General features: G+C 28.9%; 3 protein-coding genes across 5 annotated transcripts; 1 reads left to right on the top strand and 2 right to left on the bottom strand.

Moving 5' to 3' along the window:
- The first annotated feature begins 1690 nt into the window (after positions 1–1690).
- On the top strand, positions 1691–4667 carry LOC130667300 (dnaJ homolog subfamily C member 1-like). Of its 3 annotated transcripts, none has more exons than XM_057468784.1 (7): positions 1691–1822; positions 2057–2239; positions 2326–2427; positions 2713–2931; positions 3601–3842; positions 3927–4449; positions 4540–4667. In XM_057468784.1, exons 2-7 carry the CDS (start codon positions 2093–2095, stop codon positions 4606–4608), a joined length of 1302 nt encoding a protein of 433 aa, XP_057324767.1. In that variant the 5' UTR covers positions 1691–1822; positions 2057–2092; the 3' UTR covers positions 4609–4667. The 3 variants fall into 3 exon arrangements, with proteins under 3 accessions (XP_057324767.1, XP_057324769.1, XP_057324768.1); XM_057468786.1 differs by having other exon boundaries at positions 1759–1775; XM_057468785.1 differs by having other exon boundaries at positions 1766–1904.
- Positions 4668–5025: 358 nt separating this feature from the next.
- On the bottom strand, positions 5026–8020 carry LOC130667299 (eukaryotic translation initiation factor 4 gamma 3-like). Its single transcript, XM_057468782.1, has 6 exons — positions 7557–8020; positions 6457–7480; positions 6209–6366; positions 6045–6120; positions 5817–5966; positions 5026–5420 (listed from the first exon to the last, which is right to left on the bottom strand). The coding sequence occupies exons 1-6, from the start codon at positions 7785–7787 to the stop codon at positions 5236–5238; spliced, it is 1824 nt and encodes a 607-aa protein (XP_057324765.1). The 5' UTR covers positions 7788–8020; the 3' UTR covers positions 5026–5235.
- A 1394-nt stretch (positions 8021–9414) lies between these two features.
- On the bottom strand, positions 9415–24137 carry LOC130667298 (uncharacterized). Its single transcript, XM_057468781.1, has 16 exons — positions 23787–24137; positions 23578–23695; positions 23218–23319; positions 22761–22948; positions 19079–22418; positions 17367–18478; positions 17160–17270; positions 15912–17019; positions 15558–15813; positions 15401–15462; positions 14792–15087; positions 14508–14680; positions 12637–13084; positions 12429–12504; positions 12042–12191; positions 9415–9910 (listed from the first exon to the last, which is right to left on the bottom strand). The coding sequence occupies exons 1-16, from the start codon at positions 23988–23990 to the stop codon at positions 9729–9731; spliced, it is 7926 nt and encodes a 2641-aa protein (XP_057324764.1). The 5' UTR covers positions 23991–24137; the 3' UTR covers positions 9415–9728.
- Between the last annotated feature and the right edge of the window lie 268 nt (positions 24138–24405).

Here is a 24405-nt window from a genome sequence, read left to right as displayed (position 1 = left end):
AAGAAAAAAATTTTTTGGATGCACCATCTATGAGAAAATAATTGTATCAGAATTTTTGAGATTTTTCGTGGACAAATACTGATCGTTTTCTCATAGCCAATTTTTTTTATGAGATTTTATAAGACCTTTTCCACAGGGTAGTACAATTCAAAAGGGTGCTTGTAGCTCTGTCAAATGACAGAAGAGTACTCGAACAAAATCATTTTTTTGCATTTGAAAATTTTTTTATTTATATTTTATTTGTAATACATGTTTTATAATGTTTATATAGTTTTATTTTGTTCCCGTTTTATAAAAAACTAACCAAATATCTCTGTGTTTTAAATTTTAAATTTAGATTGGTTTATTTGTTATTTATTTGTGATTTCAAATCGTGTAAAAAATTTAGAAAAAAGTCCATATATTTTTTTTTCGAACAAACCGTACTGAAAATTGGAATTTAACAATTCTAGAATATCTTTCTTACCAGGGTCAATACAAATGGTGGGCGCGATCTCGTGGTGAGCACTGAACTACTCCCGCTGCTGCTGCCTAGCACCGGTGACTCCACTTTTCCACATCGATCTTTTCTCCCAAGAAATTTTTAACTTCCCCTTAAGAAAATCGATGATTTTCAAAATTTCGGGAAGTTATTGTTTTCACCCCGATTTTCGAAAATCGAGTTTTCATCAGATGTCGACGTTTTGAGGTCCTAGGAAGCTATTCTGACTATTTTCAGAATGATGTCCGAGTGTATGTATGTATGTATGTATGTATGTATGTATGTATGTATGTATGTATGTATGTATGTATGTATGTGTGTGTGTGTGTGTGTGTGTGTGTGTAAACTCTTTGTAACTTTTTAACTAATGAATCGATTTTGATGTTTAAGGCGGCAATCGAAAGAGCTTGTTAGCCGTCAACTTTCGTAAAAATTTCAGATCATTTGATCAAGTAGACTCAAAAATATTGGCGAATTACGAAAAAAAAAAATTTTTTTTTAGTTTTTTTAGTGATTTCTCAGAACCGACTTGAACGATCAACTTCAAAATCTAATTAGCTCTAGAACTTTATGAGCTGCCTCGAATGCCACCTCAACCATCTTAATCGGTTAATTTGTTCGAGAGATATCGTTGGAGAAAGAAATGATAAAAAACGGTTTTTTTTCGATTATCTTTGAAGTGACTCATCCGATCAATTTCAAAATCTAATCAGCTCGAAAACTTAATAAAACGTCACGATTGCCACCTCAACCATTAAAATCGGATAATTCGTTCGAGAGTTATCGTGGGAGAAAGAAATGCTAAAAACGATTTTTTGCGTATATCTTTAAAACAACGGAACTAAACAACTCCAAAATCTGATCAGCTTTAGAATTTATTAAATTTTCCAGATTGATAATTTTGACATCACCCATATATCATATTGACGTCATAGAATGTCAATGTCACATAGCAGTGCAGCCAGATCGTGGGATATTTTTACCCCTTCCCGCGGTAAAATAGCATGGAGTCATGGAGTGTAATGTCAGGAGGGGGTAAAAATATCCCACGATCTGGCTGCACTGTCACACAGACATCAATTTACGTCAATGTGTTTACTGGGATAACAATCATAATTAGCTATTTTATCAACAGTGCATATTTTATCACCCAAGTTGACTGACGTTGGTATTATATCCACATAATGGTACCAACACTAAAAAAACATAAACAAGTTGTGATGAAGATAAAAATTAACCTCACTTAAAAAAAATACTTCAATACTTTTGAATTTACAATTTACTGTAGGTAGTGGTAAGTCAGTAATCACCACTGCATTCACCACATGTTTGGGCTTTGAGGTAATTCATTTTTTCATAGCACGAGTAAAAAATTCCGATAGTTTCTCAGAGCCCTCAGAGCGTGTTGGAGAAAAGTGAACGTGTAAATAATAATCCGTATATGACAATGTGGCATTTAAAACTGTTGACGATTATTCATTTTTATTGCTTAAAAATGAATTGAGTTGTCTATTTATTAATAATAATACACCATTATTTATTTATCAAAGTGTAATTTAATTAATAAATTTATAGATTTTGGTGATATGTTTGTAATTTGAATAAGAAAAGATGAAGTTTATAGCTATTATTTTGATTACTCTACAATTTTTAAACATATGTAATGTTTCTGTTGCTTGGGATGACGATGAATTAGAAGTTTTTGATGTTGTTGAAGAAGTAAATCAAAATTTTTATCAACTTCTCGGTGTAACACAGGTAAAAATATATATTTATTGCTAAAAAAGTTATTAGTAATATTGAATATCTAATCTTTTTTTTTTATGGTTTATTTTTTATTTAAGGATGCCAATGCAACGAGTATCAGAAAAGCTTTTCGGCAATTGTCATTACAATTACATCCCGATAAAAACGATGCACCTGATGCTGATGTTAAATTTAGAAATGTATGTATATTATTTTCTTTTTAATTTCACATTGTTTAATGATTTAATCAAATATCTAAATCATTCATTTAATAATTTATTCATTTATTTGACTAGTAAATCTAATTACTCATATTTTTATTCAAAGCTTATAGTTTTTCTTTTTTATTTCAGAACTCTTTGTATGATTTTAAAAGTAACAAAATTGTTGATACTTTGTCGCTTTCACTTTCATAATAAATTAGTATTTGAACAAAATATTTAATTTGAGATATTTATCATAAATAATAATTTAAAAATTTTCAGTTAGTCTCAGTGTATGATGTTTTAAGAGATACAAATAAACGAAAACATTATGACAATGTTCTCGTTAACGGATTGCCAAATTGGCGATCAGCTGTGTATTATTATCGTCACGTTAGAAAAATGGGATTATTGGAAATGAGTATTATTTTATTTATCGTTATAACAATTGGTCAATATATTGTGGCATGGGCTGCTTATTTTGAAAAACGATATACTTATGTAAGTAAATTTTAATTTTAAAAAGTATTTATTCAATGACCTAGATGCTCTGTCTTCTAAATAATCTTGCTACAGCATTTTACTATTAAATTTACTTTTTTTTATCACCACAACTCTCAACCACAATCACTCTAATCTCTCTCTCTCTCTCTCTCTCTTTTTCTCTCACCTAGCAAGATTCTTCTAATTGATTAGAATTTTCTGTTTAATTATATTTTTTAAATTTCATTGAATAATAGATAGTTGGTTTTTAATTTATCGGAAATATCTAACTATAAATTATTTATAGCTAATTAAAATTATCTATTATAAAGTGATCGCGATTTTTAAATAATCCATTTGAAAAGTTATTCGTTGTATGTAGTTTTTAAAATAATAAGTAATTAAAGCAGCGATAAAATTTATTACTTATCGATGATTTATAGCTCCAAGCTATTAAATGTTAAATATAAAGTACTTATTGAGAATAATAAATTCATAATCAAATAAAATATATGATAGAATATACTTTATAAGAAAAACATTTATTTAATTGTATTATATTATAATTATTTCTTATAACACAAAATAAAATACCTAATGATTTCTTAAATTTAAAAAATTGTATTGATAATTCTGTATTATCTGGATTAAAATTTTTTTTTTTTTTTTCTTTATAAATGTTTTTAGGAACAAGTACTAGGTAGTAAATTACAAAAATTACAAAAGAAAAACCGTAAAGGTAAAATGGAAGTACCAGACTTAGCAGATATTCTTGAAAAAATTCCAACGCCTAGTGTATGGAATACATTGCCGTTTCAATTACCGTGTTGGACTGTAGCATCAATTGTAGGAATTCCATCAACGATACATGCGATAAAAGAAATGATTGAAGAACGAAAACGACGAAAACAAGAAGAGGAAGCGGCATTGTAATTTATTTTTATGTCTATAAATTAATCATTTATTTTTAATTACGATGTATACGAACGTTATTTTTTCGGTTTTTGTTTTAGAGCTGAAGAAAATGAAGAGGTAGAAGTTGAGCCAGTACCAAGAGGCCCTAGGCGACGTCGTGCAGGTTTTACGCCACAAGAACACAGTGGTAATAATTCTACTGAGTATAAAAAAAGAGATAATATTCGTGTCAATCATGTTTATGAAAAACCTAAATACACGGGTAGTCTTTGGACTGATGATGATATATTAGAATTAATAAAATTAGTTAAAAAATATCCTGGAGGTACACCCGATCGATGGGAAAAAATAGCTGAAGCTATGAATCGTAGTGTCAATGAAGTAACACATATGGCAAAAAAAATAAAAGATGAAGGTTTGAAACCTAATCAAACTGCTGAAGAATCTTTGCCAGTTGAGCTGCCAAAAAAAATTAAAACACGAGCAGAAACTTCTGAAAATGAAGTAGTTTGGAGCCAAGATGAACAAAAAGCACTAGAATCTGCTTTACTAAAATATCCAAAAAGTTCTTCTGCCGATAGGTGGGAAAAAATAGCCAATTGTATCGAAGGAAAAACGAAAGTATGTAAAAATAATAATCTTAATCATTAATTAAAAAAACTAAAAATCAATAATAAATTAATCTTATAATTTGTATTTTTATATTTCTAGGAGGAGTGCCAACAACGATATCGTCAACTAGTTGATTTAGTAAAAAAAAAAAATGATTCAACCCAATAATATGCCAAATATTTTTATATGAATAATTTACTTAAAAATTTTTTGACGTCTAAATATTATCAATATTTTATTATTAAAATTTTTACTGATGAAGAATTATCGTATGTAAATATATTATTATATCGGCTATCTATTTTTAACAAATAAAATCGTGTACTGTTCATGTTTCGGGACAGAGGCATGACTTGCTTATAACATAGATGACTTGAATAATAATAATTCAGACATCGGTTGCAATATATCAAATCTTCCGACATAATAAACTCGAAACTCACGCATAATCTTTGTATATAAAAAATTTATTATGATTATCATACAATTCTGATTCTAATAGTTTAAATGAAAACAACAATTAATATATTCAAATACAACTTGTAGTCTGGAATCCGCAAAAAAAATGATTTAATTAAATAATTAACGATTAAAATTTATATGTTGACTTATTTATTTTAATTATTATAATTTAATGTATACAAATAATAAATTTAAAATATCTATAATATTTTACTTACTATCATCATATATTAAGTCATTATTTAATTAAAATTTATTTACATTTACTGGATAAATATAAATACAAATTACTCGATAAAAATGAATAAATTCAAAAACGTTAATTACGTTTCATTACTCCGATTCTTCGGAATTATCGTCAAGTTCCAAAAGATTAACAAAAAAAGATGTAAGTGATTTTATTACAACAGCATGACCTTCCAAATCGGCAGGATTTGAATACTTTTGCCATAATAAGAAGGCTTTGTCTGATATAATACAATCGTCATAAATTATCTTGATTATGCTGCCCAATAACCCTAAAAAACGATTTACAGTTAATTATTAAAAATACAAATTTGATAAGTTAAGGCCATTCTCAGACAGTGAGTTATTACTTTATTAAATAAATTTTAGCCTACAAAATTTGAAGATTCGAAGTAAAAAATTGACATGAAGATTTTACTGAAATTTATATACCGTCTTTCGTTCAACTCCTAATTGATATCAACAGTGAGTAATTTTTTTTTAAATCTATATCTCTGCGAAATTACGACTGCGTTGTCCTTTTTTCGATTAATGGTTTTATTTTTTTTAATTAATTGATAAAATTTAAGTACGGTTATAACAGTTAAAATTCGTTGCATATTTTTAAAAAGTGGAGTGGGGGAAGGGGGGTATCTGAGAATGCCCTTAAATTAAAAAAAAAAATTTACCTTGTGGATGCCACAAGTTGTGAATAAAATGTTGTATCCCAATAAGAACTTCAAGTTCTCGCTGTGGGTCAGCATCAGTACACCGTGTTACTAATGGTAACAATTGTTTAAATTTCTCGGAGTTAAGTTTACATGAACCGTTTTGGGTTGCTAAATATATAATAATAATTAATTAAATTTTATAAGTATACGTAATGAATATATATAAAAGAAAAGTAAGTAAACTACCTATAGAAATTTTTAAAATTGCAGTGATCAGGCATCTGCAAAACTTCGGTTCTAATATCTGTTTCCCAAAATTGGTCTAAAATAATGAAATGTATAAAAATTTTTAAATTAAATTAAAAGATTTAATTAATACATTACATTAATTATAGAACTAAAATACTTGCAGTTATATAATTAGTGATACTGTCGAATGAATTATTTTCGTTCATATAATTCAGTAATTGATCAAGGACTTGATTAATTTTTAATTTTGAAGTTTCTATTGAATATGATTGCTTAATTTTACTAATTACTACATTCCAACCATCTGTTGGACCCATTGCTAAAAAATAAATAGATTATCTATTGATAAGATTTATTAATAGTAAATTAATAATAACAATAAAATATTAATGAAATAAAAAATACTCACCACTTTTTTTTCTATTATTAAAACGAAGATCTTGTGGTGGATTAAATGACGCATTTAAATGTGAATTAATAATTTGCTCTGTTTCAATTTCCTTTTGAATTTGAACCATACTTTTTGGATTATTATTATCATAACGAGGAACCCAGCTATTTCGTCTTAAATCAATAACATCTTGGATCATAAATCTTATTCTTGAACTTATTTTATCTTTTCCATTTTGATTTGTCATTTCTGTCAATCTAGTAAAATATGGTGAAAGATCTTTTTTTTCTTCAAATATTCCTCCAATTGTCGTTAACAATTTACATAAACATTCTAAATTTTCTTCATTAGGTGTTTTTAAAAGTTGATTTACGCACAAATTCATTATATTATTAGTCAACATTCTTTGTTTATATAATTCACCGATAAATTTAATATTTCCAACAGATTTAATTCTGATCCGACGATCATGTTCTTCGAGACTCAATTTTAGTTCCTTTTTTTTATCAGCATCTGTACATTCTTCAATTTCTTTAAGTTTTTCAACTCTTTTCGTTTCATCAGTTTTATTTTTTTCAAATTCTTTTTGGCAACGAGTAATAAGTAATTTACGAAAATTAATATTATTACACGATGTAGTTTCATCAGTTGATACATCAACTTTCATTAATGCTAGTTCGCTGCACATCATAACATAGGCTCTTGCGAAATTTGGTTCATCAATTGCTTTATCAAATACTAAATTAATAACACCTTGTAATTTTTCTTGCGTGTCAATTTCTAATTCTCTTACTTGTCCAACAAGTTTATCAAACTTTTCCGGTGTTAATTTGTTTAAAATACTACGAAATTTTTTATAAAGCAGTTGAGTTTTTTCATCATCCTCGGCAGTTTTATTATTTTTCAGCGGAGTCGGTTTCCATGCATTTATAGATTCATGTAATTTTATCGTTTCATTGAGTGACAATGACAAGTGAATCATATCCGGTATCCGTGATCTAGTTGAATTAGCTTGAAAACTACTGCGCTTCTCAAACTGGGACTGTTTTGAAATAATAAATAATCGAAAAGTTAATTTTAATTTTAAGTGCTTTTTTTTATAAATAAAAATAACTTACCGATTGGAAACCTGATGGTTTTGCTAACTCAGGAAATAATTTATGGTGGGGCTTTGAATTAACATTACGTACATAGAAATTTTTTTTTATACTTTTGAATTCAGTGAGGTACGTGGGCTTTATTTGAGATTGTGGAGTATCTCGTAGTTTTATTAAAAAATCACGTTCATAAACTTTACTTCTATTCGGTTGTTGATTAAATTTCAAATTAATTGTATTCATTATCGTCATATTTGAAATTTGTTTATAATAAATGTAGATAGACTCAAAAGTTGCTAATAAAATATTGAGTCACTTTAGAATAGTCACTTAATCGGTTAATATTTGTCAATTAAATTCAAAGTGTAATAAATAATTGAATACTGATTAAATTAATAACTTGAAATACACTTATATGAGTAAATAAAAATCCTACTCAAAATTACAGAAAACTATCAACGCGTTTCCAACCGAAGCAATCAAGTAACTGAATAGAAGTAGAGATTTAGACTTTAGTCTCGATCTCGGTGAAATTTAAAGTTGTATAGTTTCTTTGTGGAAAACTACATGATAAATTTTAACGGCAGGAACTGTACTTTTAACTTACTCCTAGAAATGTTTTCCAGGTATCGGAAAATATCGAGTTCTGATTGGTCTACGTTGGCTGTCTCATTCTAGTCAGGGCTAAAGTAAATACAGAAGCAATAGTTTGAAAGGGATTGCAGGTCAGTTCTAAAATCTAAATTTATTTTTGACAAAAATTTTCGGTAAGTACCTATGCCATTTTTCTTAGAAACTTTTAATAACTGGGTCTGAAAAATTTATATTTACTCATTGTGTTAAGACTATTTGGCTTAAGAAATTACTTTAAGTGAATGAACTGTCAAAGTTAATTACTTAAGAAAAAATGATGAATGTAATTTTGTGTTAAATTTAAGTCTATCGACGAAAATCAATGACATGACCATTCACTTTAAGTCGTAAAGCAATAAAAATGAGTCTATTGATAATGATTACAGTCGAGTCGCGTTATGAGTCCACCTACAGGGGTGTAGGGGAATATAATTCTAAGAATTCCTGTACCCCTACTTCTGTTCGGTAGTCGATTATATTTCCCCTACTTTACATGTGTGTGAGCATGTGTGAGAGCGTACGTGATTATTTTCATAATCGCGTTATTAGTCCGCCCGGTTGATAAGTCCATAATTATTAGTCCATTAATTTATAATTAATTATTTAACTATTTATTATAATAATACGTATAAAAGTTGTATTTTGTATTTTAATTAAAAAATAACATTTAATTCGTCTCACCAACGTTCTGCTCTCATATCAAGAGACTGAAATAATTTTTTTTTTAGTTCATGGAGGGGGAATGTCTTCAAGATTCTTCAAATATAAGTCGACGAACTTATAACGAGCGGACTTATAATGCGACTCGACTGTATTCGATTCAATTATATTATCATCAAAATATATTGAAGACAAATAATAATTTCTGATTACGGCTGACGATCTACACGAAGAAATTATTCTTGTTTGAAATGCTATGGTGTCATAGTCAAGCCGGACCATATTGGCTACCTGACAGAAATTCTTCTCGTCCACGGCTTGCCTATGAACTATCAAAAGAACCAAATTCTAGCCTTTATTATCATGACCATCGTCATCATCGCCAAAAACGGTTAATAATTCTAATACTCCTACATTATTAAGAGCTAACAAGAACAAAACAAATAATTTATAGAACTTTTTTTTTTAATTTATTAATTTTAGTGAAAAAAAAAAAATATTTACAGTTTCAAAAGATATTTTAACATTCTTTAAAGATTAAATAAATAAATATTATGCGTAATGGTATGAGCATTTTAAATGTAATTATTAATAGTACAAAAAGAAATAAAATTTGAAATTACTATAACATTCATCGCAATAGAAATACTGAAACTTAATTTATACATTATCGTAGAAAAGTATATACATTTATTCTTCAACAACATATAACGTTTTATATACTTTATAATATATCATATAACTGGAACCTAAGTATTTATTATAAGTTATCAAAGTTAAATTTTTTTATCTCCATAAATATAAATTACAAGTATTTTTTAAAGATATAATTTACAAACAACAAACACAATAAAAATAAATAAATATAAATAATAAAGTATAGAAACGAACGAGAAAATTTTAATATTCCGAATCATCATTTGAGTTACGTAAAAGACATCGGAAAAATGACGCAAGAGTTGTAATAGCAACTGCATGCCCTTGCATTTGTGCAGGATCTGTACTTTTTTGCCAACTAAGAAATGACTCTTCAGCTATAATACTTTCAGCATCTAATATTTCAATTATATGGGCTAGCACGCCTAGAAAAAGAAAAACAATACAAATTTTTTAGTAATTATATTTAGTTAACTCTTCGTCCCTCGCGCTATAAGCGCAGCGCCGCAATTTTTATCATAAGATTATTTAAAAAGAAAATAAATTTCCTTATTTTTTGAGTTTTGTGAGTTTTTCTACTATACTTTTTAGTATCAAATGAATGAATGATAAATATATTTCTGATACAGTCGAGTCGCGTTATGAGTCCGCTCGTTATGAGTCTGTCGACTTATAGTTGAAGCCTCTTGAAGACATTCCTCCTCTAAGAACTAAAAAAAAATTCATTTCAGTCTCTTGACATGAGACCGGAACGTTGGTGAGACGAATTAAATGTTATTTTTTGATTAAAATACAAAATACAACTTTTATTCGTATTATTATAATAAATAGTTGAATATAAATTAATGGACTCATCAATCGAGCGGACTCATAACGCGATTATGAAAATAATCACTTACGCTCCCACACACATGTAAAGTCGGGAAAGTATAATCGACTACTGAACAGAAGTGGAGGTACAGGAATTCTTAGAATTATATTTCCCTACACCCCTGTAGGCAGACTCATAACGCGACTCGACTGTATTTTAAATATTTAAAAAATAACTTTTAACATCCCGCTAAGATAATTGAAAATTTTCAAAAAAAAGAGAAGTTATTGGTTTCGGTCCGATTTTCGGAAACCGAATTTTTAACAGATTTTGACGTTGGATGTTCTAGGAAGCTATTCTGACTAATTTCAAGATGATGTCCAAGTGTATGTATGTGTGTATGTACGTACGTATGTATGTAAATATTTTGTAACTTTTGAACGGATGAACCGATTTGGCTTTTTGAAGTGGCGTTCGAAGCAGCCCATTGATTTCAAAAATTTTTGAGAAATTGAGCAAAATCGGTACAGTATAGTAGGAGATATTCCAAAAATATAATTTTTTCAAAATTTTTTATTTCGGATAACTTGTAACGTCCCTATATATTGATTCCAAAATCTAATCAGCTCTAAAACTTTATAAGCCGCGTCAAATGCTACCTCAACCGTCAAAATCGGTTCAATCGTTCAAGAGACACTGTTGTCCAAAGAGTTGTGAAAAAGTGTTTTTTTCTGATAGAATCTAAATCGTCGAATGTCACCTGGAACGTGAAAATCGATTCAGTATTTTAAAAGATATTGGTGATTAAAACAAGAGAAATTACGATTTACTTTATTTATTCCGAATAACTTATAATATTATTTAACAAATGTTTCAACGATTTTTTCCAATGTTAGAGTACACGGAAAGAAATGTCAAGTAAATATGCCTATGCAGCATAGTAATAATTACATTACTCTATAGTTTGTATAAGCAGTCACATAAGAGCGGCGTGACACAAACTATAGCGTAATGTAATTATTACTATGCTGCATAGGCATATTTACTTGACATTTCTCTCCGTGTATGTCGTTGTTCAACAAAAAAAAAAATACATTTAGCTAAAAACAATCAATTTTTGTCGTACGATATCTTAGGAACGAATCAACCGATTTGGTCGAAAGGGCTCATCAAGATTTAGGACTGATCACATTTTTAGGCAAATCGAGCAAGTAGTTTATGAGTTATATGAAAGAACCTAAAAAAAAAAATTTTTTTATTTTTATTTTTCGTTCAACTCGTAAACTACTCGACCGACTTTAAAATCTAATCAGATCTAAGTCTTGATGGGCCTTTTCGAATGCCACCAAGCACGTCCAAATCGGTTGATTCGTTCCAAAAATATCGTACGACAAAAATTAGATTACACACATCCATACACTCACATCCACGCGGACATCCATCCGAAAATGGAATAGCTTTCTAGGACCTCAAAACGTCAAGATCTGATGAAAACTCGATTGTCGAGAATCGAACCAAAACCAATAACTTCCCTTTTATTGAAAATTTTCAATTTTCATGCCGGGAAGTTAAAAATTACAATTGTATAGTCGGATAAGCTTGTGTGGTTTTAATTTTGAAAAATCATAGTTACGTTACTTGGCAACATAGCAATATAAAATACATGGTGGCGGAACGCTTGTAGAAGAGTAAAGATTAAACAAAATAAGCCCGAGAAATTCAAGAAAATAAGATTAATTTGTTACCTTGCGGATATTCTAATTCATCAATATATAGTTGTATTGCGTATAAACAATGAAGCTCTAACAGTGGATCTGCATCTACATAACGTCTAATATAAGGCAATAATCTACTGAATGTTTCTTCGTTGAGTTTACAATACTGGCCATGTGGTTCTAATTAATCATAAAATTAAATTGTTATTAATAAGCAAGAAGTATATTTTCAAATTTAAACTCATGTGCTCTTATAAATAATTCATTGAAATTTAATTTAAAGCTTGTTTTTATACTACGATTTTAGTTGGAAGTTTTTAAAAAAAAATACCTTTAAAATTAATAGACAGAAAAAAAATTCAAATTATTCATTTATGATAAAAAAAATATGAATAAAAAATAAAAAAGTAATTTTACCAATGGAAACTTTTAAAACAACTGTAACTAGACTTCGTATGAATTGTGTGTATTTGGATTTTTCACCAACGTTTACCTGTAAAAAAAAAAAAAAATAATAATAATAATAATAATAATAATAAATAAGTTCTTCTTTTATTCAAAAAACTTTTTTTTTAATTTAATTAGTAGATAATAATTAATAATTTATACAAATAAACAAACTTACAGAGATCCAGCTGACAGCATCATCAAATTTGTTTTCGCGCATAAGTTTCTCTAAATGACTCTGAATCTCATTAAAATTTAATTCATTTGCCGAAGACAGGTTTGGACAATTATTATACCTGTCATTGAATGAATCCAATTTATACTTTTTTATAATGTCATCAATTGCTTCCAATTGTGTATCAACCAAATCGGACCACATCAATCCACTTTTATCCCATTTATCAATCACCCATTCAAATCCTTTACTTTTGCCTAACATTGATAATAATGCTCCTAATAGTTTACCACAATTTCCTGTATTTTTTAGTACAGATAATGTTTGTTTTAACTCAGTAAACGGATGAGTGCCTGACACCAACATTTCTGATAGCATCTCTGCGAAATATTCCCAGCATAGAGGTACATCAATTACTAATTCATCTGCTATTTCAATGAATTTTTCATATCTGTAAATTGAAAATTAAAAAAAAAAAAAATTAATGCAATTGACTACTTTGTTAAAAAATATTTACTATAATGAAAAAATAAACAGAACTAAATTATTTAAAAAACCATTAAATTTGAAAAAATGTAAGGTACAAGACCCAGTTATTGACCCTGGCCCAGTTTCTGACCTTTTCAACTTTTTTCTTACTTATCTAAAAAACTATAACTTTAAAAAGAAAATCAATTTTTTCTTAATTTATTGTAATTTATTCTGAACCTACTTAATGGAAATTTAAAAAACATAGGAAATATTAACTGAATAAAAACGAATATTTTAGTCATAAGTGGTTGAGGAAGCCATTTTTTAAGTAGAGTCTAAACAGTTTACGTTAGGAGGTACGACGATTGAATCCGTGCACTAATTATCATGTAAGTAAAAAAATTTAACTAAAAATAGATGGATAGATCAATATTGAATTGAAATTTAATTTAATATATTTATAAAACATATTAAGACGAGTTTTGTTGTTGAAATTTGAGGGTCAATATCTAGGTTCAATTTTAAAGGTATGGTGGAATTGTTGACCCTAAAATTATAACTTACTGCGAGCGAGGTTATCTGTTTAATTTATATTGTTTAACATGTCTATAAACTGTAAAAATAGCAATGTTTATAATTTTCTTTATTTTCTACTATTATTCATAATACAGTAATAATTGACATTTAATATTCACTTTTAAAAATAAAAGATCATAATTAGATCTTGACAGTACAAATTCTTGGAGTGATCGAATTATTGTAAAAATAACTCCAATTTCGATAGTATTCAAATTGTTATGACTTTTTTAGTTGAATAATATTTTTATCATGACAAAATTAATATTTTTATAGTTTTTTTATTCAAGAACTTGAAAAAAAAAAAAGACAATGAGCTACGATGAAAAATAATGAGAACAGGCGCTAGCTTAAGTGACTTCAATTATTTATATTTTAAATATTGAGAAAAATTATACTCTAGTTATAATAAATATTTAATTTATTTATCTAAATAATAGTCTTAGTTAATCGAAACTTGGTAAGTACTTCATAACCTAATCATGGTTTGTCTAATTTGAGGGTCAGAAACTAGGCCAATGTGAGGGTCAAAAACTGCGACCTAAAAAATTCTGCGGGTCAGAAACTAAGTCCCTGAATGTAAATTTGTAAAACGTCAATTTAAATTATTAATTCAATTCAAATAATTTTTTTACGCCCATGACTTTATTTGACAAAGTATAAACTAGTCGATGGAATTATTATTTTTCTCATTACATTAAATCTTATATTAATTATTATAATATAACCTCAATCGGCATTCTAAAAAGGTCAGAAACTGGGCCCCTTACCTTATATGAAAATTTATATTATACAATTATGTAATTTTTTAACATTAATTAACTTACTCAGCTTGAAACAGGGAGAGAGTAACCATTTTTTTCTCAATCATATGAGACAGCAAAGACGAGTATCTTCGACGAACTATTGACGTGCGTTCTAGTCCTGCGTCAATTGTTTGTTGAATAAAAAACGGAAATGAAGAACTATCGAAATTCTCATTCAGTGTTTCTTGCGCATCCTGTACAAAATAAAAAAAAAAAAAAAAGATGAATAATAATCAAATCATAAAAAATTCTATCTTAATTGATAATTACAGAAAAAGTAATCATTATTATGAAATATTACTTACAACAATAAATTCTTCGGTACTATTTAAATCATTACATCTTTTCAAAAGTTTTTTGAATACTTTTTCCAATTCGTCTTGAGTTTTGCGAGATCGAGATTTGTTACTTGCAACACTACTAGTGCTACTTGATCGAGAAAGTGGTAAAGCTGAAATACTGTTAGGTACTTTAAAGTCTGGTTGGAATGTGTTTATAGGAAGATTTTGTATGCTCGGCGAGTAGACTTTATTTAATGATAAGCTTTCTCGTCGCAGAGAACTTCCAGTTGTTTGATTACGATTGTTTTGAGAATTACGTCCTTTAACATAATAAAAAATTTTAATAAATTTTTTTTTGCTGATACAGTCCAGTCGCGTTATGAGTCCGCTCGTTATGAGACCGCCGACTTATATTTCTTGGAAGACATTCCCTCTCTATGACTAAGAAAATAATCATGTACACACTAACATGCTTGCAAAGTAGGGGAATCGTGAGTTACAGCGTTCGACTGCTGAGCAGAAGTGGGGGTACAGGAATTAAAATTATATTCCTCTACACCCCTATAGGCAGACTCATAACGCGATTCGACTGTATATAAAAAAAATTTTATGAAATAAGTTTATATTTTTTACCTCCCCATGATGAATTGCTATTAATATTTGTTCGGTAATCTTTCGGGCCAGCTGAACGTGACCTGGAAGTAATAAATATAAATTATCAGTACATGAATAAATTTTTGTAAGTTAACAAAAAAATAAATTCAAAATTCATATTAATTATAATAATCACCCAGCAATAGACGCAGATCTTCTATCGTGATCAAAAGATACATTAGGTGTATCTAGTAAGCTGTATGGATTAGAAGTTACAGTAGGAGTATGATATGATGGTGTACTTGGTGTCCATTTATATACATTTCTATTACCCAGCAATTGATCATCTGTTGAAGGTTTTTGTATTAATTTTGCAGTTTCTACTGATAAACGCGATTTATTTTTATATTTAGATGGACTCCATCCCTCACTGTCAGGTTTTATGTTTGATCCTAAAAAAAGAAAACAAGAATAATTTTATTTATATGATTATGATTTATTTAGTAATAAAAAACAAATTTAGTAATAAAAAAAATCTTCGATAACTCACGGTTTCGTCTTCTATCAGTTGAATAATCTCTACGATTTGTTTCTTGGGGTGTAAAACGATCGTCTCCACGATATGAACTTGGTGGTGTAATTCGGTCATTCCTACGTATATCTTTTGGTGTATTTAATAGTATATTTGTATTAAGACGTTCTTCTTCTACGTCTCTTTTAATTTGATCCATTGTTTTTGGATTGCTGTCATTGCGACGAGGTCTCCAGCCATTTCGTCTTAAATCAATAACATCTTGGATCATAAATCTTATTCTTGAACTAATTTTATTCTTTTCTTGTTGAGTTATTAAATTTTCTAAAATCTTAAAGTATTCTGAGAGACTTGTATCTTCCTCATACATTTGGCCAATAGTTGTTAACAATTTACACAGACATTCTAAATTTTCTTCGTCCGGAATTCTTAAAAGCTGAAGAATGCATTGCTGCATTATATTTTTTGTGAGCATTTTTTTCTTAAATAACTCACCAATGAATTTATTAATCCCAACAGATCTTCGCCTTGTCAGATAATCATTTTCTTCAAGACTCAACTGTAGCTCTTTTTTTTTAGTAGTATCCGTACAATTTTCAATTTCTTCAACTTTTTCTTCCCTAGTTGCTTCATCAACTGCAGTTTTTTCAAATTCTGTTTGACAACGAATAATAAGTAATCTGCGAAAATCTACTTCTTTAGTTTTAGCGCCTTGTGATATAATTTCATCAGTTGATACATCAACTTTCATTAATGCTAATTCGCTGCACATCATAACATAGGCCTTTGCGAAATTTGGTTCATCAATTGCTTTATCAAATACTAAATTAATGACACCTTGTAATTTTTCCTGCGTGTCAATTTCTAATTCTCTTACTTGTCCAACAAGTTTATCAAATTTCTCCGGTGTTAATTTGTTGAGTACACTACGAACTTTTTTATAAAGCAATTGAGTTTTTTCATCTTTATCTGAAACTGGTGTATTTTTTTTCGATACAGATGGTTTCCATGCGTTTTTGGCCGTGTGTAATTCGACATCTTCACTCCGCGACAGTTTTACATGTATTATTTGAGGTTCGGTGGACCTGGATTTATTTCCTGGCATACTTTTTCTTGATGGTAATGCCTTAAAAAAAAAAAAAAAAATGTAATTGGCCCATAAAGTATTAAAATAAAATAAATTTTTTTTTCCATTTTGTACTATTATTAAAAATTATAATATATATATAGTTGGTCGTAAGATATAGTAGAATTATAAATAATTACCACTCTGGAATTAAACGATCTAGAAGAACCAGGAAAAAAGTATTCAGGCGGTTTAAATGATGGCTCGGGAAACGCTCGTGTATTCACGGGAGTAGAATCTCTAATGTTTTGCTGTAAAAATTCATTTTCAATTAATTAATAAATTTCTTTAAATATTTTTATAATTAAATTATTATCGAAACTTTGTAAATTGAAAGAAATAGTTACTTTTGGTCGGGTTTTTACAACATCCATATCAGGTAAATTAGCTGGCCTGATTTGACTGAGAGATGAATTTTTCAATGACATTAAAAATTCACGACTGTATTGATTTTTCTTCAATGCATCCTTAGCATTTAATTCACTTGAAGCTTCTTTAAGCGGAGTTGTTTCATTTTTTTTTATTAGATCTTTTTTAACCCAAATTTTATTTTGGGTGTTATCACTAGAAACATCAAGTGGTAATATATGGACTACAACATCCTGACTGGATTCCAATTGATTATTTGATAATTGTATGTTTTTTTCATTTTTCTCCAAAACAAGTTTATCCATTTCTTCTGTCTGATCGATAATAGGATCAATAATATTAGGCATCTCAATATCTTTGTCACCTAAAGTAACTTCTTTGGTGATGATAGCAGTTTGACTATTATCTTTTACTATGCTCGTTGATTGATTTTTTTCATCGGTTATTTGAGGATTAACTACAACTTCTGTTACTATTTCTGCAGTGTCGGTTACAATTGATGAAGTAGTTGCATCTTCATCTACATTGTCAAATACACTAGGATTTAAAAATGTAAAAGTTTCTAATGAAAAAGATTCAAGAACGTGTTGTTCTCTAGATTCACGTTCTACATCACTTATGATCACTTCAGTTTCGACTTTATCTAAAGACAACTGTTGAGTATTGTCTGGCAATATTTGTTGAGATCCATCAATAGATACATCTTGAGTTTTACTTGATAATTCTTGAGTTTGAACTACAGATATTTGTTCAATATCATCTAAAGGTACTTCTAGATTATTGTCTACAAGTACTTTTTTAGTATTATCTGAAGTTACTTGATAAATATTATCTAAAGGTTCTTGTTGAGGACTATCGGAATTTACTTCTTGATTATTATTTAAAGTTGCTTTTTGATTTTCATCTAAAAGTAGTTCATGATTTTTAGTTGGAGACACTTTTGAAATGATTAATGATGATTGTTGATGTAATTCTGATTGATTCGATTCAGTCGAAAATCTATCAGTATTCGAAACTGTATACTTTTTGACACAATTTTGATTGTCATCCCAATCCTGGTATTTATTTTTAATTTTTTCTTCTTTCTTACCTGTGAAATAAATATTCAGGTACAACATAAATGTAAATTTTTTAAAGTATTCAAATATTATTAAAAAATATGCATAGAAAATTAAATTATTACAAATACAATAGAGAAGTTGCATGTTTAGTGATTTACTGTTTTTTTTTTTAAAGTTTGATGAAAGTCGTTAAGAAAAATTAAGGGAAAAGTATTATAATAATTGATTTCTCGGTTAATTTTTAAATTAACAACTATTTTTTAAAAACGTAAATTTAAAAAACTAGTGACGTCATTATATCGGTTCTGACGCGCCATCGCCCGGCAAGATGAAAATTTTTTCATGTTTACCCCATCAGAATCACAACAAAAAGAAAATACAAGAGAATAACATAACTTTCATTGGTTCTCAACTCCATCAGATGTAATGACATCATAATCGATGATAAGTCGTTTTTTAGCGCTAAAATTTGTTTATTTTTATTAATTCATTTATAAAAAAACGAAAATTTTAACTTAACAAAAGATGATTAACACATGTTCTTTCAACTATAAACAAATTTATGATGATTAAAAATTCATGCAACTTCTCTATTATAATATTTAAACAAAAAAATAATAATTCCTTACTTTTTACTGTACCAAGTTTTTCTTCAGCATTTTGTTGAGAAGATGATTGTTGTTGCTGATTCAGATTACTCGGAAGTTGTAAAGATTTTGATGATTTCTCAGTTGGTGAACAGATGTTATTTTGGGCTCGTTTAATTCTCAAATAATCAAGTAGCTGTGGAGGTTTATTTTTCAATTTAAGGCCTGATAAAACTGAAGAATAAAGCACTTTTGTAGAGGTATGCTCTACTTCTTCATCGGATTTCTCCTGCGACGATGTTGATTCTCCGCTCTCATCTAAATCTTTGTTAATATGCTTAGAATTATTTTGAATGACAGCAATTGTTGAAGTACGAGATTTTATTAAATCACAAGTACTTGGTACTGAAATTTTTTGTGACTTTTGGTTGTTCGACTCATTCTCTTGTTGAGTTGCTGGTGGTACTATTGAAGTTTCTTTAATTATAGGTTTCTTTTCTAAAACATTATTATCATTAACATCTTTATTACTTTCAATTGCAGGTGTATCACAGGAAGATTGAGGAGTAGAAATATTTGCGGAACTCAATTTTTCTTGTTTGTATTTAATTACAGTTTGACGCTTTTGGTGGGGATTTTCTAACGATTTCTTATATGATTTCGCACAATCTGTAATTACTTTAACGGCTGCGAGTCCTGTTGAAATATCAACAACTGCTGATGGTGCTGTTTTCTTTTTTTTTTTCTCATTTTTTCCTGGTAGTGAAGATGTAGGAACATCAGTGACAGGCGTTTTCTTTGATCTTTGTTCTAGTTGTTTTTTTTGTTTACTAGCTTCCAATTCCTTCTTTGATTTTACAGAAGATTTTGATTCTTTCTCCGATTTAACAGAAGATTTTGATTCCTTCTCTGATTTAACAGAAGATTTAGACCCCTTTTTTGATTTAACAGAAGATTTTGATTCCTTCTCTAAATTCACAAAAGATTTTGACTCCTTTTCTGAATTAACAATAGATTTTGATTCTTTCTCTGATTCAATAGGAGATTTTGATTCCTCCTTTGATTCAAGAGAAGATTTTGATTCCTTCTCTAATTCAAGATAAGATTTTGATTCCTTCTCTGATTTAACAAAAGAATTTGATTCCTTCACTGATTCAAGAGAAGATATTGATTCCTTCTCTGATTCAACAAAAGAATTTGATTCTTTCACTGATTCAACAGAAGGTTTTGATTCCTCTAATTTTATAGAAGGTTTTGCAGTAACTGCAAGTATATTAACTGGTGAACTTTTCCGAGATTGCTGTTTATTATCTGAACACTGCGATAATTTTTGAGGTGATTCAGAAATAGTTTTAAATTTTTCTGAATCTTTTTGCTGACCAACTTCATGGGATAATTTGTTAGATAATTCTACATCGGCTACGGTCTCTGAAATATTTTCAACTTCTGAAACAATTGATAAACTCGATGATGAAGTCTGCTTATCGTTTTCACCCCCGCGCTTAGCTAGACGATTTATTGGTTTTTCAACAGAAATTTTGCACTTAAGAGCTTTTTGACTTATTGTTGAATCTACCGTAGACGGGCTAGTTGATTTTACAATAGGAATATTTGGTTGCGCATGTAACTCTTTAGAAATACCTTCCAAATTCCTGGGATGCGATGGCCCTCGGGTTATTGGATGACGCATTGGATAATTTGATGGACGTTGATGTCTTGGATGATATTGGTGACGATAATCAAGTCTTGGTTGTTGTGGTGGTGGACCATATTGTAACATATTTGAATAACAAGGTCTAGGAAGATGTGTAATAATCACAGGAACGATGTTGGAATGCGGATGTTGATGTTTAATATCTTCTCGGCCAAGCGGATGGAGTTTAGATTCTTCTTTACTATCAGATTTCGTTTCTACTTCAGATGTTACAGTATGTTTTAATATGGTCGTAGTTGTAGCCTGTAAACTCACTGGCGCTGTTAGTTGTCCGATATTAGCAGCTCTTCCTGTATGTATTATTCGATTGGAATTGTTTGGCGGTTTATTATAACTTCCATTTCGTTTGTTTTGATTATGAGACGTTAATGACGTATTCTGATTATTTCTTTGAGTATTAGAATTTTGTTTGTTATTTTGAGAATTAATATTTGGATAACTATTCGGTATAATTGAACGTCCGTGATTATTTTGTGAATGATTATTTTGTTGTATGTTAACTTGAAAATTATTTTGTACAGGGATGGGTTGGAAATTTGCTGGCGGGACATTACTTTGAGAAATATTTAATGGAGTGTTGTGTTGATAATTTGTTGACGTAATTTGTGAGGCAGTAACTGATCGACAATTGTCTTGAGAAATATTATGTTGATATCTGCTTTGTGAAGAAATAATCTGAGATTGAAGATTAGTATTATGTTGATTACTATGAGAAATAACGCTTTGATGAGAACTTGTAGTCATAGTTTGCTGACTATTATTTGGTGGAAGATGATACTGACTAGGCATTGTATTATAATTAGATTGCTGTTGATTACTTGGTGATGGATGATTTTGATTACTACTAGTATTAATTGGATCGTTAGTATTTGTATAAATAAGTTGTTCATTACTTGATGAGAAATTACGTTGTTGACTATTTGTAGTAATAGGTGGTTGATAATTATTAGATGCAACACAATAACTATGACTAGACGTTGCGATAATCGGTTGATAATTAACTGATGGAGCTCCATGTTGACTAGTTGAAATAATAGCTTGATTACTTGATGGTAAATTATTTTGTTGATAATTTATGGCAGTAGTTTGCTGATAGTGAACTTGTGGAGCATTTTGTTGATTACTATTACTTACAATAATGATTGGGTGGTGACTGACAGATGAATTATGTTGACTACTAGTATAATTAGGCTGTTGATATTTACTGGGTGAAACGCTGCTATGACAATTAGTTGTTGCGGGGATTTGTTGGTGGTCAATGGATAAAACATGATATTGAGTACTTGCAGTCGTACTCCCATGGGGTTGACTATTTGTGTTAATATTTTGTGAATAATTAGGTGGTGGTACTACATGCCGGTTACTATTTGTAGAAATATTAAACTGATCATTTTGCAAATCACTGCGTTGATGTGAGATATTTTGAGTAGGAGTAGATGATGGATGGCTCTGAGAAACAGTAGTTTGAAAACTATTTGATGAGATTGTATATTGAGGTTGGCTTAATTGAGATGTATGTTGAGAATTTTTAGGTGAACAAGTTTTCGGATGATTGTTCAATGAATCACTTTGTGAACTTGATACAGGTACAGTTGTAGTCGTTCGAGGTTCTGGTGACGTTGCTACTCTAGCAACTCGAGATGCAAAATCAGCAGCTATTTGTAAATCCTACAATTATATATACACATATATATAAAAAAAAAAAAAAAAAAAAAAAACACTAACAATAATAATTCTTACTTCACATTAATTTTGAAATTTAACGTTTTAATAAAAAAAAAATCATTAAAAAGAGACAACAAAAATTAACAAATATGTTGTATATTTTTTTAGGATGAATATATATATATGTATATATATTTATGTCCTTTATTTTAAATTAAAAAATGATTTTTTCAACTTAAATTAATTTATACCATTTTAATTTTTGTATTGACTTGTTCTATTATCTTCATATAGACTATCTTGATTCAAATATTATAAAGTAAAATAACTTGTGATAAAATTTACCTCTGGATGCGGAATTTTATCGGTACTATCTTCATTTGCATGCTGGTAAATATCTTCTGCAACATTCCGCCCGGTTTTTGGATCAACTATATTCGTCAGAGCGTTAGGTCGTTTTATTTTACTATGTTGCGTTTTTGTTTGGTTTATAGATGATCTTGTTACGTCTGGTGGTGAGGGAACCACTAACCCTAAACAGTCGAATACTTAGTTTCAAAAATATAACATAAATAAAAAAGAATAAATTTAAAATAAAAGTATATCAAATTATTTAAGAATTTATTTATGAAAAAAAAAAACTATATATATAAAAATACTAAAATATACTAAGAAACTAAATATATATAAATAATATCAAGTTTTACTAGTCTTAATAAAAAATAAAACACGATCAACAAAATAATTTTACACAAAAAAAATATTTGATTAAATAATTGTTCATAACAATTTTTATATTCACCTGGTTGATGAAAATGGTGAGTATGATGAGCACCAGGTATTGGATTAATGACATTTTTTATTGGAACATTTTGTGGACTCCCGTACAGTGGTGGGGGATAATCTTTAAAATAAAATTAAAAACTATTATTTTTTTGTCGTGTGGATGAATTAAAAAAAAAAAAAAAATTCATAAATTTTGGATACATGATTATGTCTGGCACTTAAAAACTTATGTTGTGGTATATTACACATACTTCGGTTATTACATCATCACGCACTTCACACATAAACTACGTTGTTCTATAGGCGGTAATTAGTTTCTGTTCATTTATTTCTTTATTTTTTTTAAAATATAGATACATCTAAATATGATACTTACAAGGTGAATACTGTCCCGTTGAATGAAATTGTATATTTGCCGACATCATTATGGGACTAGGAGGATACCCGAGTACATACTGATGACCTTGAGGTGGTTGATGAATGTTATGTTGTGGCTAATAACATAATAATGCATTCATTTATTATAACATAAATAAAATGAAACAATGTAACAATATATAAGATAATTAACACGTAACAACTTACCTGATGTATTGTAGGATTTGATGCTGGATGCATTTGTGGAACAGCATTTGGTAACATCACTGTTGGCGTCGTTGGCATATTTATATTTACAGGAGGATTTTGTATTAAATATGGTTGATGACCGTTGTTTTCGTTCATGTAAAGAGGGCAATGATCAACATGTGGCAAATGATGATTTATGTAAGAACTTGGATGATGAGACATTTTTGAAATTGTTATTTTGTATATTAACTACTACTTTTTCTTATTTAATTGTAATACTTTAATAAATAGCGTAAAAATGAACAAAAATATTACTAAGAGCGGCTTTTCTTCCTCTTCATAGCCAGCGCCACAATAGATCACGCGGTGAATTCATGCGTGGACTCGGCGTGGACAAAGAGGCTGGGCGCATTAATGTAGGGACAGCCTCTTTATTATTGGTTGGCATGGAAACCGAATGAACACATGCGCAGTTTAATTTTTATTAAAATGGCCGGGGAATAATTCAAATAATTTGAATTAAAAAATAATAAATGTATATTCATCATGTATTTTGTATTTATAAAAATAATAAACGAGTGTGTTAATTTTTTAGTTGAAATAAAGCTAAAAAATATATATTCACTTATATAGATTT

Source organism: Microplitis mediator, chromosome 5 (assembly GCF_029852145.1).
Source record: "Microplitis mediator isolate UGA2020A chromosome 5, iyMicMedi2.1, whole genome shotgun sequence".
In the NCBI taxonomy this organism is placed as follows: domain Eukaryota; kingdom Metazoa; phylum Arthropoda; class Insecta; order Hymenoptera; family Braconidae; genus Microplitis; species Microplitis mediator.
The sequence above is the reverse complement of the archived record's forward strand: the minus strand, read 5'-3'. Positions and strand labels throughout refer to the sequence as shown.